At 45.2% G+C, this 19,308-nt stretch overlaps 1 protein-coding gene across 2 annotated transcripts in view; it reads left to right on the top strand.

The window, feature by feature from the left end:
- Positions 1–19,308, top strand: part of Elovl5 (ELOVL fatty acid elongase 5) — a 61,579-nt gene that overhangs the window by 24,390 nt on the left and 17,881 nt on the right. For both annotated transcript variants that reach the window (XM_052187776.1, XM_052187777.1), the window contains 2 exons: positions 12,959–13,024; positions 16,857–17,044. In XM_052187776.1, coding sequence (XP_052043736.1) covers positions 12,967–13,024; positions 16,857–17,044 — 246 coding nt within the window. In that variant the 5' untranslated portion in view covers positions 12,959–12,966. Of the gene's footprint in view, positions 1–12,958; positions 13,025–16,856; positions 17,045–19,308 lie in introns of those variants that run through there.

The following is a 19,308-nucleotide window of genomic DNA, read 5'->3' as shown; positions in this document are numbered from 1 at the left end:
TTTGATAAAGGTAATAGGAATCGAATCCCATTTGTACAGCAGCTAGCTCTTTGAGCTTCAGGAAGAGTTCACTCCTGGCCAGCATCTTGTGCTGTGCTCCCTAAAAAAAAAAAAAAAAATCTTATGCTCAGGAAAGGCATCGTCCTTACTCTTTGAAAAGTAGCCTGTGTGCAGTGCAGGGCTCCCTGAAGTGAGGCAGGATGATGGAGCCCCGCTCCCTACCCGTCCCACCTGGGCTGCAGAAGTGAGGGTTAAAAAAATGAAGCTCTGACAGACTACGGTGGAGCCGAGAGATGCAGAAACACCAGTGTTTGGTGATGGTTTAAGCTCTGGGGCAACGTCAAAGCCCCCCTTCCTTTTAACAGTTACGGGTTTTTAAGAATTGAGCCTTTTTGAGAGTTGTAGCTTCGTGTGTAGCTGTAAGAGAATGGAGATACACACGGAGGGGGGTAGGGGGTGGCTAGGGCGGGGCTAGGGGGAGGATGAAGGGAGTAGGGGAACCGTGGAATTATATTTAATTTAAAATAAATGAAAGAGCTAGCACTCGACCCCTAAATACCCTTCACCCGGTTTCTCAGGGCAAGTGCCCCGCAGACACTGGCCGGGAACAGTGTGGCATTGTGCGGAGCCGTCAGGGCAAGTTTGCTTTGATTGCCACATCTTTGCCCTTCACCTCTAACCCTTGGCAACCGCTGAGCTCCTCTTCAGCTCTGTAATTTGTTATTGCAGAAATATTATATAAATGGATTGACTTCTTTGACTCAATCTAAATCTCTGGACAGTCAAGTAGATTGTTGGTATATCAATGATTTTTTTTTAAGTCTTTTGTCTTTCAAGGTTTCTTTCTTTCTTTCTTTCTTTCTTTCTTTCTTTCTTTCTTTCTTTCTTTCTTTCTTTCTTTCTTTCTTTCTTTCTTTCTTTCTTTCTTTCTTTCTTTCTTTCTTTCTTTCTTTCTTTCTTTCTTTCTTTCTTTCTTTCTTTTTTGGGGTTGGTTTTGGTTTTTTCGAGACAGGGTTTCTCTGTATAGCCCTGGTTGTCCTAGAACTCACTCTGTAGACCAGACTGGCCTCGAACTCAGAAATCCCCCTGCCTCTGCCTCCCAGAGTGCTGGGATTACAGGCGTGGGCCACCACCGCCCGGCTTCCTTCAAGGTTTCAAACATGAATGCACAATATCTTGGTTCTCTCCTTTTCCACTATCCCTGGCTGTCCCCAACATGTCCCTCTCACACCTTCCTGTCCTCTTCTCTTTCTCTTCTTTCCTTCCTTCCATCCTTCCTATCTTCATTCCCCCACCCTTCCTTCAGTTTGTAACCCAGAAAGCCCAGCTCCTGCTGCCAGCCGGGCCCAGAAGTCCTCTCGAAGCCTCCTTTGGTCTTTACGTTCTTTTCTTTCCCTCTTCCATAATTACATCTCCTGAGCTTTAGGGAGAGATGCGTGCTATTTAGGGCTGAGCTCACCGTGCCTTTCTCAGCACCTAACCATTGCTGCATTGACTGCAGAAAAAGACTTCCCTGGTCAAGGTTGAAGGCAGCACTAATCTGTGGCTGTAAGCATAACTAATTTAGGAGGCAATTTGACCTCATGCCCATCTAGCAGAACGGCAGTACCAGATTCTTCACCTGTCACTCCCAAGACCTGAGTGACCACTCCCCCATCCTCTGCCCAGAGCCTTAGGCTTTTGACCTGCTCTTTAGAGCAGGCCTCAAATTCAACCAGAAAGTGGGCTAGTTGATGCCATAACCTTTCTGTGCTGTTGTTCCTCTAGTAGGCATTTCTTGTCCAGCTGGCCAATACTCTTGTTTAAGATTCACTGCTGGTTAAAACCATAGATAATGTTTTCCTCCAATGGCCCAAAGCACTCTATGGTGTTATGATAGCTAGCCAGCAGGGGAGAACATTTTGAATCAGTTCCAACTTGACCTCTTTAATGTCCAACCAAAGTGTGCTGTGTCTTCAGCCTTACGATCTAGCTCTTGGGCAACCAAGAGCACCACTAATGGCTTGCTTGCATTGTGTGGGGGCTTCCCTGACTAACAACTCGTGGCAAGTATCTCATGCCAGGGTGTGTGTGTGTGTGTGTGTTGTGTGTGTTTTAATAATTGCTGAGTAATGTTCTATAGAATGGACATATTGCTGTTTAACTGTTTGTCCACTCATTAAAGAACATTATAGTTACTTGAGTTCAAGGCTTACCATGATAAAAGCTGCTATGTTCCTGTTTGTGTGAATATACTTTTTCATTTCTCCAAGTGTTCAATAAATTCATTTTGGTGATAGAGTAGTATGTAATTGTGGGGCCTCTACCATAGTTTCTGTAGGTCATAATTTCTAGATAGAATTGTAATAGTTCTTCTCAATATTTCTATAGTTTTAAAAATTACCTAGATAGTGGTCTTTAGAGAAATTATAATTTTTTTAGTATTGATTTCTAGACATTTACATAAATATCAAATATAGTTTAAGCATGTCCTTTAAATTTTTTTAAAAAGTTATAAGTGCATATAATTTTGGAGTGTTTAATGACCTGAAACACACACACACACACACACACACACACAGTAAGCACTTTCCATTCTACCCTCTTCTCAATGCCCCCCCCAGTGCCCTCCCCCAGCGCCCTCCCCCCCCTGCACCCCCTGCCCCTGGCAACTACGTTTGTACTTTGTGTTTCTTCAGTCAGTTGTTCTGGGCATCAAATGTAATGGACTGGCTTTTGTGTGTTATTCTAAGTAACGCACGTCACACCTTTCTGTCCCATCTTGTGCCAGTGCACTTGGTTGATTTGTTGTTGGACTATTGAGTTGCTTTATCTTTGGGCTGTTAGAAATAGTATATCATAGATTTTTATTCTCTCAAGTGAATGTCTAAAATTGCTGGGCAACATGAAGTTCTTTGTTGTTCTGAGGACTTTCTAAACTCATTTCTGTGCACCATCACACATCAGCACTGAACTGGGGTGTCTGAGTCCGGCAGCCCATGGTTTCTGTAGCTCATAACTTCCAGATAGAATTTTAATAGCTCTTCTCAATATTATTCAGTTCTAAATATTGCCAAGATGGTGGTCTTTAGATAAATTGTAATATACATCTGCTTTTCTTTCTTTAGTATCGGTTTCCAGTCGATTATATAAATACCAAAAACAGTAGAAGCATTTTAAGTAGAGGCAGGTGTATCTCTGAAAGTTTGAGCCAGCCTGGTCTATATAGTGAGCTCTAGGCCAGCCAGGGCTGCATAGTGAGACCCTGTCTCAAACAAAACAATAAACTGAACAACAACAAAAGTGCAGACATATCCCAGGTTCCCCAACAACAACAAATATCCCAGTGCCAACACCTGTCATTACCTGCCTTCTGTATACCTTAGCATGGTGGCCATAACATGGGCCTTTTAAAGCGAGGCCAGAGCTGTTACAGCAACCCTGTTTTTCAGGCCCCCTTGGTCTTATAGCCACAGTGACTCTTCTTTTGTTCAAAGTGCCCTGTGAACCCTATTGACTGCCTCTGGCTTTCTGTAAAAGAAGGGGAGAAAATTGTGAGGTTTTTGTTTTTTTTTTTTTTTTAACTGATAAAAATAAAAGCATTGCTGCTATTCTGACATACAATAACGTTGAAAACTTTTGAATTTCAGATGGAAAAGTTTTCTGTTTTAAAAATAGTTTAGACCCTTCTTGTGGCTGAGAGAACTAGTGCAGGGCCTTCTCATAGAACTTCACATCACTAGGGGAGTCTGCAGGAGAGATGGCTGCTCTGTGGAGTGCATGCTGGGTATGTGCCGTATATGTGAGGCGGGGCAGTATTAGAACACCTAAGAATCAATGTCTGTGGTGGGAGAGTTTTGTTTCATTTGGAGAGATGGTTGGAACAAAAGTGGTCCTCCTTCCTCTTAGCTGGTAAAATTACAGCAAACACGGAATTGTGCCAGAATCTGTTGGAATAAAAACCAGCTTGTCCTTGAGTCTGCTGTCTAGGCTCTGTCAGTGTAATACAATATGCAGATGGGATGGGTGTGCGAGCATCGGCAGCTGTAACTGTAAGCCGGGGTGGGGACATCGGGTTTGTTAGGGTTCAGAGGCCCATTCATTCACGAAGAAGTTACTGAAGCAGACGGCTCCTCAGAATCAACCTGTGGAGCTGCTCAGAGAGCTTTCTCCAGAAGAATGAGCCCGAACTTCTAGGATGGCTTCCAGATGTCTGTGTTTTAAAGCTGGGTGATTGTGGGTACAGCCAGATTTGAAAAGCTGTTCCTAGGAACCCGTGGAACTCCAGGAGGACGTGTGTGCCCTCGCTTGCCCAGGCTTACACGGCAGTCACATGCACATCCAGGTTCTCTAATGGGACAGATGTGCCTCCAAAGGTTTCACTCTCAAAGAGCTTAGACCTAATTAAAATTGTGGACAAATGAAAACAGTTGTATTTTAAGTAATAATTACATTTTACAAAAAATCTCCACCATTTTGTCACAGATTGAAATACAGTGGAAAGGGCTGGGTGGTAGTAGCACATGGCTTAAATCCCAGCACTCAGGAGGCAGGGCTAGCCTGGTCTACAGAGCAAATTCCAGGACATCCAGGGCTACACAGAGAAACCCTTTTTGGGGGCAGGGGTTGGGGGAAGTGGAAATGATGGTGGAGTTGGCAGATAAAGCCAAGGGAGGATCGTGGCCTCCGTCTCCCACCTGGTAAGGCAGTGCAGAGGTTTCTGAGGCCTCGTACCATCCATTTTGGAGAACACAGCTGTTTTAGGGGCAGTGTTCATAGGTTGTATTGTAATGTGTTACCATTTAAAATTACATTAATCCTGTATATTCTCATAAGAAGTGTATATCCAATCAGTTCTGGTACCTACTGTCTTCCTTATATTAGTGCAGTCAGGAAGTTGGATTGCAATTCTCTATGAGGTCATAGACTGTGAAACTTGCTTGATATCAGTGCTGTGTTCCTCTCTGTTGTAGATGGAGTCACAGGCAGTAGTGGTATTTGAGCCATAGGGCCGGGGGAAGGCTGGCTGAAGAATTTTAACAACAGTAGGATGTAGAAGACCCAAGTTCGCTGGGTGTGACCACTGGCAGCTCAGCGCTTCTCTGGGTAAAATGGATCTTGACTTGGACAGTGCTGTCCAACCCAGTCCACTAGCGATAACCCATATGATCACATGACTGGTAGCTATGGCTCACTGCTGTCGCCCAGCATCAGAGGGAATGGGTATCACACCGACTGCCACCAGGCCAGGAAAAGATTAAAGTTGAAAATATAGTTTCTTCTGAGGATTGTTCTCCCACCACCACAGTGTCAAAGAACTTGAATCTTCTTGGCCAGAGAGGTTAAATGCACTTACTGTTCTTTTAGAGGACCAAGGTTCAGTTCTCAGCACCCACATCTGATAGCTAATAGCTGCCTGTAATTCTAGTGCCTTCACAGTCTGGCATGAGAGGATGTCTGTGCATAAACTCACTCGAGGTACACAAATATGCAAAAGCAGAATTCTCTGCATCCACCATTGTAGGTTGTGAGGGCTGAGATGCAGGTCAGACACGGGCTTATATCTGCTCTTTACTAAGGGTGAAATGGACCCTGATCTGCATTTCTTAGAGAGACATCAATGATCAGCATTTCAGAGAAAGGCGCCCAGAGTTTTCTTTCAGGTCCTGAAAGAAATATTTAGATAGTATTATTGCCTGTGTCTCCATCTACAATAGAGAATAACAGAGCGCTGATATCAGTTTATGGCCTAGTGGAGTTCCTAAACATCCGGTGTCTGATCAGGGTTGAGTTTGTAATGATGGTAATAATATTTTACCTATGTTAATTCACTGGGTCACATGACGGTGTAATTAGCCTCATTTCATAGGCTAGAGATCTAAGACTTTGAAAGAGTAAGCTGTTTTCTCAAGGTCATCTGTAGGCAAGACAGGTGCTTCAACCCTGGCTGGCTTCAGAGTTTGTGCTCCTCACTACCTCTGTTCGATTCTGATTGGTCAGCAGGTCTGCAGATGACTTTTACTACTCTGTGTTAAGAAGGGTGGAGTCCTGTCTGCCTCTGTCCTTTTACTAATAAAGCAGTGTGCTACTTTGCACACAACAACTCAAGAAATTGATTAGCTGGAGTCAGCTCCATTTCAAAAGCATGGGAGTGTGAAAAGCAGCGTGGAGCACAGAAGTAAAACTGGCCTTAGTGAGGTGGATTCGCACGTAATGCAAGGGTTACATTGTTGCACCGTAGCTTCCTGGGCTTTAATGGGTTATTGTGAGCGTGAGTGCTGAGGCCGGCCACCTGCGGCCAGATGTTCACTCATCAGTGAGGAGGATTCTGTGCATCACATATTGTCTCATTCCATGCAACAGAGTGTGTTTTGATGAAGCAAAAGTTATCACCAGCTCTTGGGTTTAAAGTGGAAACAAACCGGGAGGTGGTAGCGGCGCAAGCCTGTAATCCCAGCAGTCTGGGCGGCAGAGGCAGGTGGATTTCTGAGTTCAAGGCCAGTCTGGTCTACGTCTACAGTCTACAGAGTGAGCTCCAGGACAGCCAGGACTATACAGATAAACCCTGTGTGTGTGTGTGTGTGGGGGGGAACCAAATGCATAAATAAATAAATCAATAAATAAAGTAGAAGCAAAGTTGGTACTGTTAAGGATAAATTTCTATAACAGTGTACCCATCTCTGATAAAGAAGTTGGTATATGGAGTCCAAGTTAGAGGGTGTGAAAGCTAAAATCCTTGTTAAGAATTCCCCTGGAATTGAATTCTAGGACCATTTTAATTGCCTTTTCAGACTGATTTTTTTATGTCTGAGTTTCTTAGATTATATGTTTTTAAGGACCAGAAGAGCACATGTTTTTGTCCTGAGTGGAAAGGAAGTTCCTTTCGATGTTGAAAGGTATGCATGTGCGTGTGTGTTTGTATGTCTAAAGTTGTTTCATACCTCACAGAATGTTTTTGCTGAGCACGTTGCCCAGAGGGGAGCAGAGCATTGAGGAGGGGCTCCCTGAAAAAATGCCTCCGTAAGTAGGATTTAGGAAGCTGCTGCTGCTGCTGCTGCTGCTGCTGCTGCTGCTGCTGCTGCGGGGTAGTGGGATTCCTCCCACTTTCCTTTGGGATGCCAAGCGCGTCCTGCATGTCTGACCATTCGTAGTATCGTGATCATGTACTCTCTTACTCAGAACAAATTGGAATAAGTAAAACTTTAAGGTGGCACAGTGTTGCATTTCATAATACCTAACTTGAAATAACCAGAGTCTGTCAGGTTGCTGTATGCTGAGTGAGCCCAGATAGCAGAGCTACAAGAAACTGCAGGGAAGCCCTTGATGTGGGTGGGGCTGGAGAAGGAGGAAGGGCTGGGAAGGAAAAGAGCAGAGTAGGGAGGAGGGTCATGGACAAGCATGTGGGTAAACAGTCCTAGCTCCCTGGAGAGAGAGCTGAGGCAGGAGGATTATGAGGTTTGAGGCCAGTTTGGGTTACATAGTGAGACCTTGTCTCAAACGAAAGAACCACACTGCAACACTACTACCACAGTGACATAGTGAAACCTTGTCTCAAACAAAAGAACCACACTGCAACACTACTACCACAGATCACGACAAAAACCAGGCCAGTGGAGCAGCTGCCAAGCTAGAAAGTGTCCTCCAGCAGTGCCCCTCTGTGTGCTAGTGTGTGCCTGAGTCCCTGGGACCCAGTAGTCCAGGGCTCCCTGCTGGCCAAGTGCGTGCTAACCCGTGCAAAATAGCCCTAAAATAGCCTTCCCTCTTCCCTCTACCATCGGCAGCCCCAGGAGCTAAGATGGAGGTCTTCCATTTGAAACATCTAGTCTTATTTTAGTACAAAGGAATTCTGATGGCAGCAACATTTTAAACATGCTTGTCCCTGAGTTGTCCCTTTATATCCAAACAGTAGGAAGGCTTTACCTTCTCAACGGCCTGATCTGAGGTGACTCTGAAGAACAGCACATCCACACCTTGAGAGCCTGAATAGGCTGTGCTGGTTTTCTTCAAGTTTGTCAGGGGGTTAAAAAAAAAAAAGAATGTCATCAGGGTAGTGATGAGAGTTATGGTCTTTGAGTGACCTTGTTAGAGCAAAGGGGATTCTATAGTAGAAAAAATTAAATATAGCGTTATATGTGGGAACGGAGGCCCTGAGCTAATGTGAGGTGTTTGTTTTTGTTTTTTGTTTTTTATTTTTTTGTTTTTTTTTTGTTAACCCAAATTTATTATTATTTATTTAAATGCCAGAAGTTTTGAGGGATTTCTCTGTATCCTGAGGGTTATATTCACATCCTGACGCTTGTTAGACTGTTTCCCCCCTTGTGTAGTATTAGCATTTCTGGTTTTGTTTCTGAGATGAGGTCTTACTGTGTCCTGTGGGCTGGCTGGGAATTCACAGAGCAGCCCTGAGTCTGTATTTTAGCATTTCTAAAAAGAATTGCTCTTTATTCTCTCACTGGGAGTCAGTGGTCTCAGCAGAGCACACTCTACAATTCGGGGGTAAGGCCTTGTGGCTATGGGCGTGTGTGTGTGTGTGTGTGTGTGTGTGTGAGAGAGAGAGAGAGAGAGAGAGAGAGAGAGAGAGAGAGAGAGAGAGAGAGAGAGAGAGAGAGCAGCCAGCATACAGAGTCCCACACCTGCTCACCCTAACTTGACCATCAAAAGTCATGGCAGAGCCTGACGGCAGGCTGCTAGTACCAGCCTGGCCTCGCAGGCCATAGGTTTGTTAGCCCAGCTTGTTGGCTGTTCTAAGTGAACTTTGACAGTTCAGAACAGTAAAACACAGTGTGGTGGGTAACATGGTAGACAGCTAAACTCACGTGATATCTTTTTAAGCCAAAAGGAATTTGACTGGACTGATTTCATAGAAAATGAGACTGCCAGCCTGTTCCTGTCACCTTTGCAGCCAGAAACAGGATTTCCAGAGTGTCCCTGGCACAGAGGGGTCACCCGGCGGCCTGGTTGTGGGTTTAGGGCATCAACTCCCCTCGCCGTGCTCTAGTGTTATAAAGCCTGGTCTGCCCAGACAGATGGCCGTGTGGTCCCAGCCCAGCCCCTTTCCTTGCTTGGCAGCTTTCTCGCTTCCTTCAGCAGGTACACTGTGCCTGGGAGAGCTCACACTCCTCAGCCTAAGGAACCTCTGCAGCCCTTGCTGTCACCTCTGTCCCCAGCCCATTGCCACACTTTTCTCGCCCTTGTTAGCCCAGTGGGGTGGGGTTGGAGGAGCCGCAGAGGGCTTGCTGGGAGACCTGTCATGGCGTAATTTTTCATTCTTTGAAGATGCTTCTAGTAACGCTATATAATTCACCTGGGCATATACTACATTGGAAGGGAGCTAATGAGATAGCTTGGGGTGGGTTTTCCACAGAGCTTGGCCCTCTTTGGGTATGTGGTTGGTTGGTTTTTTTGGGTTCAGAGTTTACAGTATTTCAGATTGTGGTTCTTATCTTTCTTTGAATTCAGGCACAAGGATTCTAAATTCTAAGTGGTTCCTGGAAGTGATTTAGATGGTGTGCTGAACTCTTTCCTTCCCTCATGCTCTTTTTAGCTGTCCTTTCATAAATATAAGGAAGTTCGTTTGTTCGTTCATTCATTCATTCATTCATTCATTCATTTTGGTGTTTTGCCTGCATGTATGTCTGTGTTAGGGTGCCAGCTCCTCTAGAACTGGAGCTACAGACAATTGTGAGCCGCTATGTGGGGAACTGGGAATTGAACCCAGGTAAATACAGGGGAGTTTCTAAACAGAATGCCAGCGCCAGTCAGTTTTCCATAGTGTGATGTTTAAAATGTGACATAATAATATAGTTGCATGATTACCAAAAGTGATCTAGAATTTTACAGTGGGAAAAGACTCAACTAAGACTGTCTACTAGCACACCTTGCAGTATTAAAGTGGAATTCTTACGTTGCCTCGTGGTACTCACCGGTTTATCCTGCCGCTGGGAGACTGAGACAGTGAGATCACCAGAGATTGCCTGAAATCTGTCCTAACTTACTAACCCTGGCTCACTTGTTTTGTCTTCGTCCGTGTGTTTTATGTGTGCTCTTGAATGCCTGAATTGCTTTAGGACACTCTTATGGTTGGAATTTCCAAAAAGGGATTCTGATACGCCTGGCTGTGGCCTGCAGTTTCTGTGAGGCCAGGCAGGCTGAGTGGAGGTCATAGACTTGGTGTCAGCAGGGTCTAGTTTCTTGTCGTGTATTTCTTGTCAATTTGTGGGGAGCCGGGCAGATCAAAGAAAGGCCTGTTGCTTGCTCCAGAGGATCTAAGCCTCCTCTAGAGAGGCTCAGCGCCTGGCTTGGTCCCTGCTCGCACCGTGGTACAGAGTGGCTATGTTCCCACTTGGCCCAGCACGCTAGAGAATCATGTCTCCAGGCTTCACAGCCTGCAGGCTGGAAACTGTGGCAGACCTGACAGCGTGATTGAACATTGTTGCAAATTGGGTCATGACGTTCACATAATTCCTCCAGGCTAGGCAAAGTGTCAAGGGTTCTTCAGGGTTCTGTACCTATGCGAGAGTATATCCCAAAAGGCCACTCAGCCGTGGGTCAGTACAGCGTGGCAGGGGAGACCCTTGGTACTGTTGCTGTGGCACGGCAGATGAGGCTGGAAGGGGCACGATGCTGCAGGTGATCCACAGCCAGCATCGGGGATAGAGGGGTGTGAACAGCTGAGGATGGGTACCCCCCTTCTTTCCCAAGTCATCCACCACATGCTCCTTGCAAGGTGTGCCACTTGACTGAAGAAAGGCACCTTCAGAACAGATGCAGCACTCTGGCAAAGTCCCCTCCTGGGTATGCTTTTGAAGAGGACCCCCTATGTGAGCCTGCTGCTGCAGACCTCTACTGCAGAACAGTTTAGACAGAGTATTGGGGTTAGGCACTGTCTTCAGTGTCTCCAGATACTAAACCCACAAGTCTTTCCTGTAGCTGGCTGCTGGATTCAGTACTCTCGCACTGAAATTTGACCTTACATTTTTCTGCTTTTCTCTGGCCATGTTAGCCTAGTTTCTCCAACTGGACTCTGTCCTCGGCCGTTGTCCTTGGAATAATGGATCATTCAGAGCAGTTCCAGGAACTGCTTTTTTCCCCAATCCACTGATGGCTCTCCTGTGCTGTCCACCCTCACCCAACCAGTTAGCACTGTATCATTTAAAGCCTGTCTGCACTCTTGTTTCCAGCTTTCCTCTACTTAGAAAACTGAAGCTCCCTGCTGTCTGAAAAGCGTCTTAGTTAACATGCAGAGCGAACGAGTCTTGTATTCTTCGGGAACCATGCCTGGTGTTAGAATCCAGAATGCTGTGACTTGAATTTTATTCCTGCTGTGTAGCATTGAATGTGTGTGTCCAGTCACCATGGAGGTGTGTCCCAGCATCTGCTATGCTTCAGACCCGGTGCCTGTGCCTTCTGGGCACATCACCTGTTCTGGGTGCTGCCGCTGACCATCCATCCCTGTTTGCCCGCCGGGCCTGGGAGGCAGTAGACACGGGATATTTAGTTAGTGTTTTCATTTAGCTGCTGATGTTTTAGGTAATCTTGTTCTTCCAAGTTTCTCTCTTGAAATACTATCCATTCCCGTGCCCCACCCTTTCCCTAGAGGTTTGGTAATACTTGGAAATGGTTTTGAAGGTTTTCAGAAGAACTGGAGGCTCAATGACTGATTCTGTGTAAAACCGTGCAACTATATTTGCAGTATAGCTAAACACATGATTGTGAATTAGATAATCATAAAGTTATATTAAATTTGACTGAATTGTTTGTTTGTTTGTTTGTTTTGAGACAAGGTCTCATTTTGAAGCCCCAGCTGACCTGGAACTATGACTAGCCCAGGCTAGCCTCAAATCAGTTTGTCTTGCCTCAAATGTGTGCACTTCCACACCCAGCCCAGCATTAATCCAGAGTACTAAGGATAAGCACCATGTCTCACTACTGTGATCAGTTTGCTATTTTTAATGCTAAATTGATTTGTTCATTTGCTAGTGGATTACAATCCCCATTTACAAAAATGTATTTATTGTGCCTTTTTTGTGTGTGTGTTCCAAAGGGGAGAGATTTCCAGAACAGTTTATTCAAGCAGTACCACTGGCTTCCTTCTGTTTGGAACTGACTTGACTGGTTGGAGGACATGATGCTTAATATTTTAATTTTTTACTGTGGACATAAAGTATTTAAAATAAAAATGAAGGTGACAAGTAATTTTAAGCAGGGAGCAGAGACAGACAGGGGTCAATGGCGTATAGGTGATTGGGGGAGGGAGGGTAAGAGGACCAGCAAGATAAGAGCTAGAGGGAACCCTGTGTGTGTGTGTGTGTGTGTGTGTGTGTGTGTGTGTGTGTGTGTGTGTGTATGTGTGTGTGTGTGTGTGTGTGTGTGTGTGTGTGTGTGCGTGCGTGCGCCATAGTAACAGCATCATGGGGAAGGCTTGGGCTAGCAAGATGGCTCTGCAGGTAAAGGTACTTGGCGCCAAGTATGCCAACCTCAGTTTGGGCCCTATGGACCCATGTGGTATAAATTATATTGTATATAATATATAATATGTATAGCCTAAGTATATAATATATACAACATATATTATATACAATATTTTATCTGGTGACAAACAAGGACACAGCTCCTCTCCTGCTGTTTTGAATGTCGTTTCCTGTGGGGATGGATGTCTGCCACCTTTCAATCCAGTTCTTCTTTCACACCGAGGTTCAGCACCACAGGGAGGGTTTCTATGGAACTGAGAAAAGAAGTTCAGGAAAGTGGAACTTGGGGTATTTGTTTTTTAATGGGAATTCACAGGACGCAGCGCTGTTCTGATTTCAGCCCTAGCACATCAGCTGCCTGGAGAAGTGGAGAGCAGCTTTGGTCTTGGGCAAGGAATCCAGCCTACCCCTTGCACCTTTGAAAATGGCTTGTTCTTGCTCTTTTAGGGAAATGCGTATAAGAGGTATTTTGAGTAGACAGTAATCAATGTCTCCTTTCTCTTTAATAGGTTTTAAAATGGAACATTTCGATGCGTCACTCAGTACCTATTTCAGAGCATTACTGGGCCCCCGAGGTAAGGTGGCTTCTGGTTTAGCTCATCACCTGTGGCTCCCCTCCCATCTCTTTATAACCTCTTGTAAATATTGCATGAGATCTTGGAAAAACATTTTCTCTGATGAGATCAAAACTCCAGTAACAAGGGACCTTGTGAAGTTCCCTGTTAGTTGAATGCTATCCCCTGGCTCTTGGGACAGAGACTCTGTGGCTGTGGACATCTTTCTGCCAGACTCAGTTTCCACACTTGCAGCCTGTGAACTCCAGTGATTTAACAGTGGTTGATGGTGGTATGCTGTTCTTAAATTTTGACTCTCTAGAGGAAATGAAGCCGGTGCAATTCAAACCCACTCAGTCTGCGGACAAGATGCTCTCTTCCCTTGCAAAGTTCCAAGGGCTTCTTTTCTCTAAAAACTGGGTCTTTGCGTATTGCCCTGGCTGGCCCTGAACCCCGTAGATCCTCATGCCTCAGCTACCCAAATGCAAGACTCATACATGTCAGTGGCACCACAGCCAAATAGAAGTGTATGCATACCGTGCTGGGCATGACACCCAAGGCGTCATGTGTGCTGGGGGTTGAGCTATAATGTAATAAGTGCTCTGATGTTGTGCTATAATGTAGTAAGTCCATAGGACTTTACTCTCATTTTTTAAATTTAATATTTTAAAAATCATCATGTTGTATTCGACATGTGTTAATTGTACAGAGTAATGGACTTCATTTTGACATTCCCATGTCTACAGAATGTACTCGGTTCTCCCTGTTACCTTCCCCGTCGCCCTCCCCATCACCCGTCCTTTTCTATCTCTCTAATGGTGCTTTAAGGATTTTTCTGTTTTTTTAAAGACCAGGCTGGCCTTGAACCCAAGATCCACCTGCCTCTGCCTCCCAAGTGCTAAGAGTAAAGATGTGCACCACCCTGCCTTTTTTTTTTATTCATAAATCATTTCACATCATGCCATCCCTTGAAATCCCTTGGTATGCTGTTGCTGCTATTAGCTATCCATGGCCTTTTAGTAGTATCTGAATAATTTCTTTACCAAAGAAATTTTTTAGGTGTTTGCAGAAATGTAGATAAAGTTTCCATCACTGACAGAAAATCACCTTCTTTTTTTTTTTTTTTTTTTTTTTTTTTTTTTGGTTTTTTGGATTTGGTTTTTTTGAGACAGGGTTTCTCTGTGTAGCCCTGGCTGCTGTCCTGGAGCTCACTCTGTAGACCAGGCTGGCCTCGAATTCAGAAATCCGCCCGCCTCTGCAGATCCCTCCCAGAGTGGTGGGATTACAGGCGTGTGCCACCACCGCCTGGCTCAAGAAAATCACCTTAAAGGAGGAAAGCTTTATTTTGGCATCTGGGTTCAAAGGGCCCAGTGCGTGGTCTCTTGACCCTTTCCTTTCTGGACCTGAGACAAAGCTGGCTACTGTTTGAAGAGCAGGGGTGGGGTAAAGCTGGGCCTCAGAGCGTATGAGGACAGTGACAGGAATAAGATATTCTCCGGCCAGGCCCCGCCTTTTGTGGTTTTCAGCGTCTCTACAGTCCAGTCAAGGATGAACCACCGACAGAGTCACCCATTAGTGCTGTCAAGGACCTCACGGTCACATCCCGCATAACCCTAACTAGGCAGCTGCTTGTAACAGCTTCTTATTGGAACAGAGGGCTCTCAGTTTCACTCAGTTTTAAGATATAGAAGAAAACAGCAAAAGAGCTTCATCCCTCAGTGGGTCAGAGATGAAAAGTGTTTGATACCATCTGCTGTAAGAATCAGGGTGTGGGGGTCTAACCTGGTGCAGCTGCTTTGCTTCTGTGGTAGGTAAGATGCACAAGCCTGAAGCAGTTATCCCACAGTGATTTTTGATCATGAAGCAAAGATACTCGAAAGATGCCCTTCTGAGACTTAGGACCAGTCATCAGCTACTTGCCCATCCAGAAGGAACAGGTTAGACTAGAGGGTGGTCAGTTGAAAGAACAAGTTACATTGGCTGTGCTGGCTCAAACCTGTAATCCTAGCACCCAGGAAGATGAAGCAGGAAAACAAATCACGAGTTTGCGAGTAGCACAAATCATGTAGCAAGCTCTAAGCCGTTCCGGGCTGTGAGGTGAGAGGAAAAAGAGCATCTGCTTGTGCTGCAATGGTGCCTTCATACTTGGCTATAAAGAGTCAGAAAACTCAGCTTTTAATTGCCTGAAGTAATGAAAGTGATTATTTTGCAAGGAAGGAGCAGCCTATCTCAAGGGCACTGTTCTGTGAGAAAGAACCCTGTTCTGTGTATTTTTCCACTTCGCCATTCTCATCTGTCCTTTAGATGGCCACCTTCATGATTACAGCAGTTCAGGCTGTTCGTCCGGCACTGGAAGAAGATATTTGTTCATTTTGTGAGCTTGAGAAACAAAGACAGCTTAGTGGTCCCAGTTATCCTCACGTTTCCGTGTCTGCACTGAAAAACCACGCAGAACAGTGAGCTGCCGTGATTACCTGGGTCCCAGGAACGCCTTCCCTGGGGCTAGGGTTGTGAGCAGCTGCCGTGGGTGCTCCTGGAGGGAGGATGGGTGCTTGTTGGAAATACGCCATGCAAAAGAGTAAGGTGCTGAGCTGAACTTTTAAGTAAAGGATATGGAAATTTTGTAGGGAAATATGTAGATTGATTTTGTAGATGCTAGCTGGTAAGTGATGACTTACTTTCTCAACATATACTACGAAAGGCCCAGTGCTGAGATCACAGGGTATTAGGAATCCCTTCCTTTTGGTCAGTCTCTGGGGCCAGCCACTTCCTTGAAGGACTTGTGAGAACCAGCAGTGCCATCCGCCACAGAACTCTGGTATTAACTGTCAGGGAAGAAACGGAGGCAGCAGCGTCTCTTTCTGAAGCAAGAGAAAGCAAGCTGTGGCAGATGGGCTGGAGGGGGCCAAGGGTCTGCACAGAAGGAAGACTGGCATGTAGTTCTCCAAAGTGAGCATGTTCCTCCTCCCTGCGAGACCAGGGTAGGAGATGAGGGCGAGAGCCAGGCAGGCCAGCATGGCACAGGCTGGAACCTGCTTCCAGCAGACACTTGGGTTTCTTCCCTTTCTTTGTCCTGCCAAGGGAGGGTAAGAGTGGGGTGTCCTGTGAGTCAGGGTGGGTCCCAAGTTTCTATAGTACGCTAAATACCTGAGCTCGGGGTTCTCAACCTGTGGGTCGGGACCCTTTGCCATCAAATGACCTTTTCACAGGAGTCATCCTGCATTGTCAGATAACTTAAAATTCATAACAATAGTAAAATTATAGATATGAAGTAGCAATGAAAATAATAATAATTTTATGGTAGGGGGGTCACCACAGCATGAGGAACTGTGTTACAAGGTTGAAGCACTAGGAAGGCTGAGAACCATTGCCTTGCACAGCCCCTAGGCTGATCATGGCCGAGCCAATAGCATTTCCTTCTTTTTACTCACTGGGCTCTACTGCTGGTCAGGCAGCCTCCCTCACCTGGCTAAAGGGCACATTGCTTGCGCCTGCACATGCTAAGCGCTCACTGAGCTGGAAGGCTTTGGAACGCAAACTACCATCTCCTATGTTTCCCAATTCCATGGTATTTCAATAAGCATACTAAGCTTAGTGGGTGCTTTGACTTTCTGTTGTCTTTCGGATTCTTCGAAAGCATGTTTTTACTATTTTACTTAGCATAAACACAAGTAATAAATTATTCTAAACCTGTATCAAAAAGCTTTGCCTTGTTTAATGTTTATCTGTATGTATTTTGCTTTGATCGTATTGTGCAGATTAAATGCAACATTAGCGTCGGGTAGCTTTGGAAGTGATTTCCCTTATGCGTACCCAATTGGCGACTAACTGTCTTTCCTGTGATGCTTTTCAGATACACGAGTCAAAGGATGGTTTCTTCTGGACAATTACATCCCCACGTTTGTCTGCTCTGTCATTTACTTACTCATTGTGTGGCTGGGACCGAAATACATGAAGAACAGGCAGCCGCTCTCCTGCCGAGGCGTCCTGGTGGTGTATAACCTCGGACTCACCCTGCTGTCTCTCTACATGTTCTGTGAGGTAGGTCAGTGGCTGTAGGGTATCCTTCCACAGAGCTGTGGCCAGCCTGAGGTGTATCCCTACCTGAGGAAAGGCATCTGTTTCGCTCAGGAGAATGAGAGACAGTGAATCTGTTAGTACATTTTAAGTAGGCTTTTAAACTGATCTTTAAAAACCAGATGTCTGTACAGATGTCCCCTGGACTACCTCAAAGCAGAAACTTTTGTTGCTGAGTTCTTGTTGTTCGTGTTTTGTGTGACACACTCAGAACTAAGCTAAATAGCTTCAGTACCATTCTTATTCATGTAAAAGACAGGCTGGAAAAGCAAAGGAGGGCTGAAAAGCAGATCTGGGCATATTTCATTATTAATAAGTGCCTGCTTCTCGTGTGGAGGAGGAAGTGGGTGGAACATTGGTAAATTCTGTGGCAATTCAGCCTTTGTTCTGATCTGGTAACTCAGATCTCACAAGTTTTGTTTCTGAAGTTTTGCTGTACATATTCATTGTGCATGGTACTGTTGTGTGGGAGACACAAGTGTACACTGTGTTGTGTATAAGCTGATTTTGGAAGCTAAGACACATGAATGGTAAGATCCTCATTTGGAATCTTATGGGTGTGCATGAGTTTGGGCCCGATAAGTCCTTTACGTGGCCAGAAAGTTAAAAATCAGATGTTTTGGTTCCAAAGGCAGATAATCAGAATCAACATTTCAGTTCTCCCTCTTTTGCAAGGGATAATAATACACAGCCTGTGAAGCCAGGAAGATGGGGCGGGGGGGGGGGGGGTGTTGTCCCCCATTGGTAAGCATGGTTTGTCAGTGTCACATTAGCCTGTTGCTAAATCCCCTTGTATAGAGAATTCCTATCTATGTACAAAATGGACGAACTCCGGTATTCTTAGTTAGGCGTTATCGCAGCTTCAGTTCTCCCTGGTGTGTGTGTGTGTGTGTGTGTGTGTGTGTGTGTGTGTGTGTGTGTAAAGAAAAGGATCTCACACTGCTCAGGGATGTGAGCTAAGTAAAAACTGCTATGACCACTGGAGGATCCCTTCCAGCTGAAAGATGTGCTCGTCCTGTCACAAGTGTGCCCCTGGCCCCGGTAGAGAAGGCATGCCTAGGGGAACTGCACTACCATCGCTTCTGTGTTTAACTCTCAGAGAAATGCTTACAATTAGTTTGGTTTTCTATTTTTTTATTTTTATTTTTTGGTCTTTTTGTTGTTGTTTTTCCTTCCTTCCTTCCTTCCTTCCTTCCTTCCTTCCTTCCTTCCTTCCTTCCTTCCTTCCTTCCTTTCTTTCTTTGTTTCTTTCTTTCTTTCTTTTCTGTTCCTTTCTAGCATGAAGGCCCTCTCTACTCTAGGATGGAGTTTGCAGGCTTGGAGGCAGGGCCAGTGCATGTGCAGGACTCCTGGCCTGGTGTTGGGAGCTGCTCTCCTGCTCCGGGGACAGACTGCAGCAGCTGTCGGGTTCCAGAGCGAACCTTCCTCTCACTAATGGAATGATGATAAAGCCATTTCTTTAAGGAAGCTTCTGTAGAGTTTATGGGCTTTTAATACTATACATAGTATACTTTAGAAAAAAATTAAGTTGATTGAATTTTAGAGAACCTAAGTGTGTGCCCTCAGTGATTCAGGCTTCACAAGCCCGACGAGATAGCTATAGTGCCATTTAACTTTGTATACAGATATCTCCGAGGTAACGAGAAGAAAATTGCTGTATAAACTGGCAGTTTGTGCATCTGATTAGGGACTTCCAGGCAGCCTGTATCAAAAGCACAGATTTCCCTCTGGCAGTGTGGTGCAAATGATAGAGTGCTTTGAAATATACAGAGGGAAATCCCACCCTTAACTCTTAAGCTTACAGGACCTAAAGGGCAACACAACAGTATTCAGATCTCTCCGGCTGCGGGAGAAGCCTCCAGCCCTTCAGCACATGACATTTCTGTCCTTCCATGGACATTTCAGTTCTTTTTTTCTGGAACTAGCATTTGCATTCTGTTAACTAATAAGACACTGTAGGGCAGCCTCGAAGCCTTACCGGCTACACTGAGGAGATCGTGAGCCCTTGGGGTGCTCACACACCAGTCTCTAGTTACCTTCCTGCTTTTGAGGCTGTATGGAATTTTTTAAGCAAATATGTAGTCATCAGTATTTTTGTTTATTCGTTACAAATGTGCCTTGACATGTTCTGAATCGATACAAGGAAAAGCAATGGCCACATAAAGGAAACACAGAAGTCTTCTTAAACGAGGGGGACAGGAAATGAAAGGAACTGCAGAGGCAGGAAA

Source organism: Apodemus sylvaticus, chromosome 7 (assembly GCF_947179515.1).
Source record: "Apodemus sylvaticus chromosome 7, mApoSyl1.1, whole genome shotgun sequence".
Classification (NCBI taxonomy): domain Eukaryota; kingdom Metazoa; phylum Chordata; class Mammalia; order Rodentia; family Muridae; genus Apodemus; species Apodemus sylvaticus.
The sequence above is the reverse complement of the archived record's forward strand: the minus strand, read 5'-3'. Positions and strand labels throughout refer to the sequence as shown.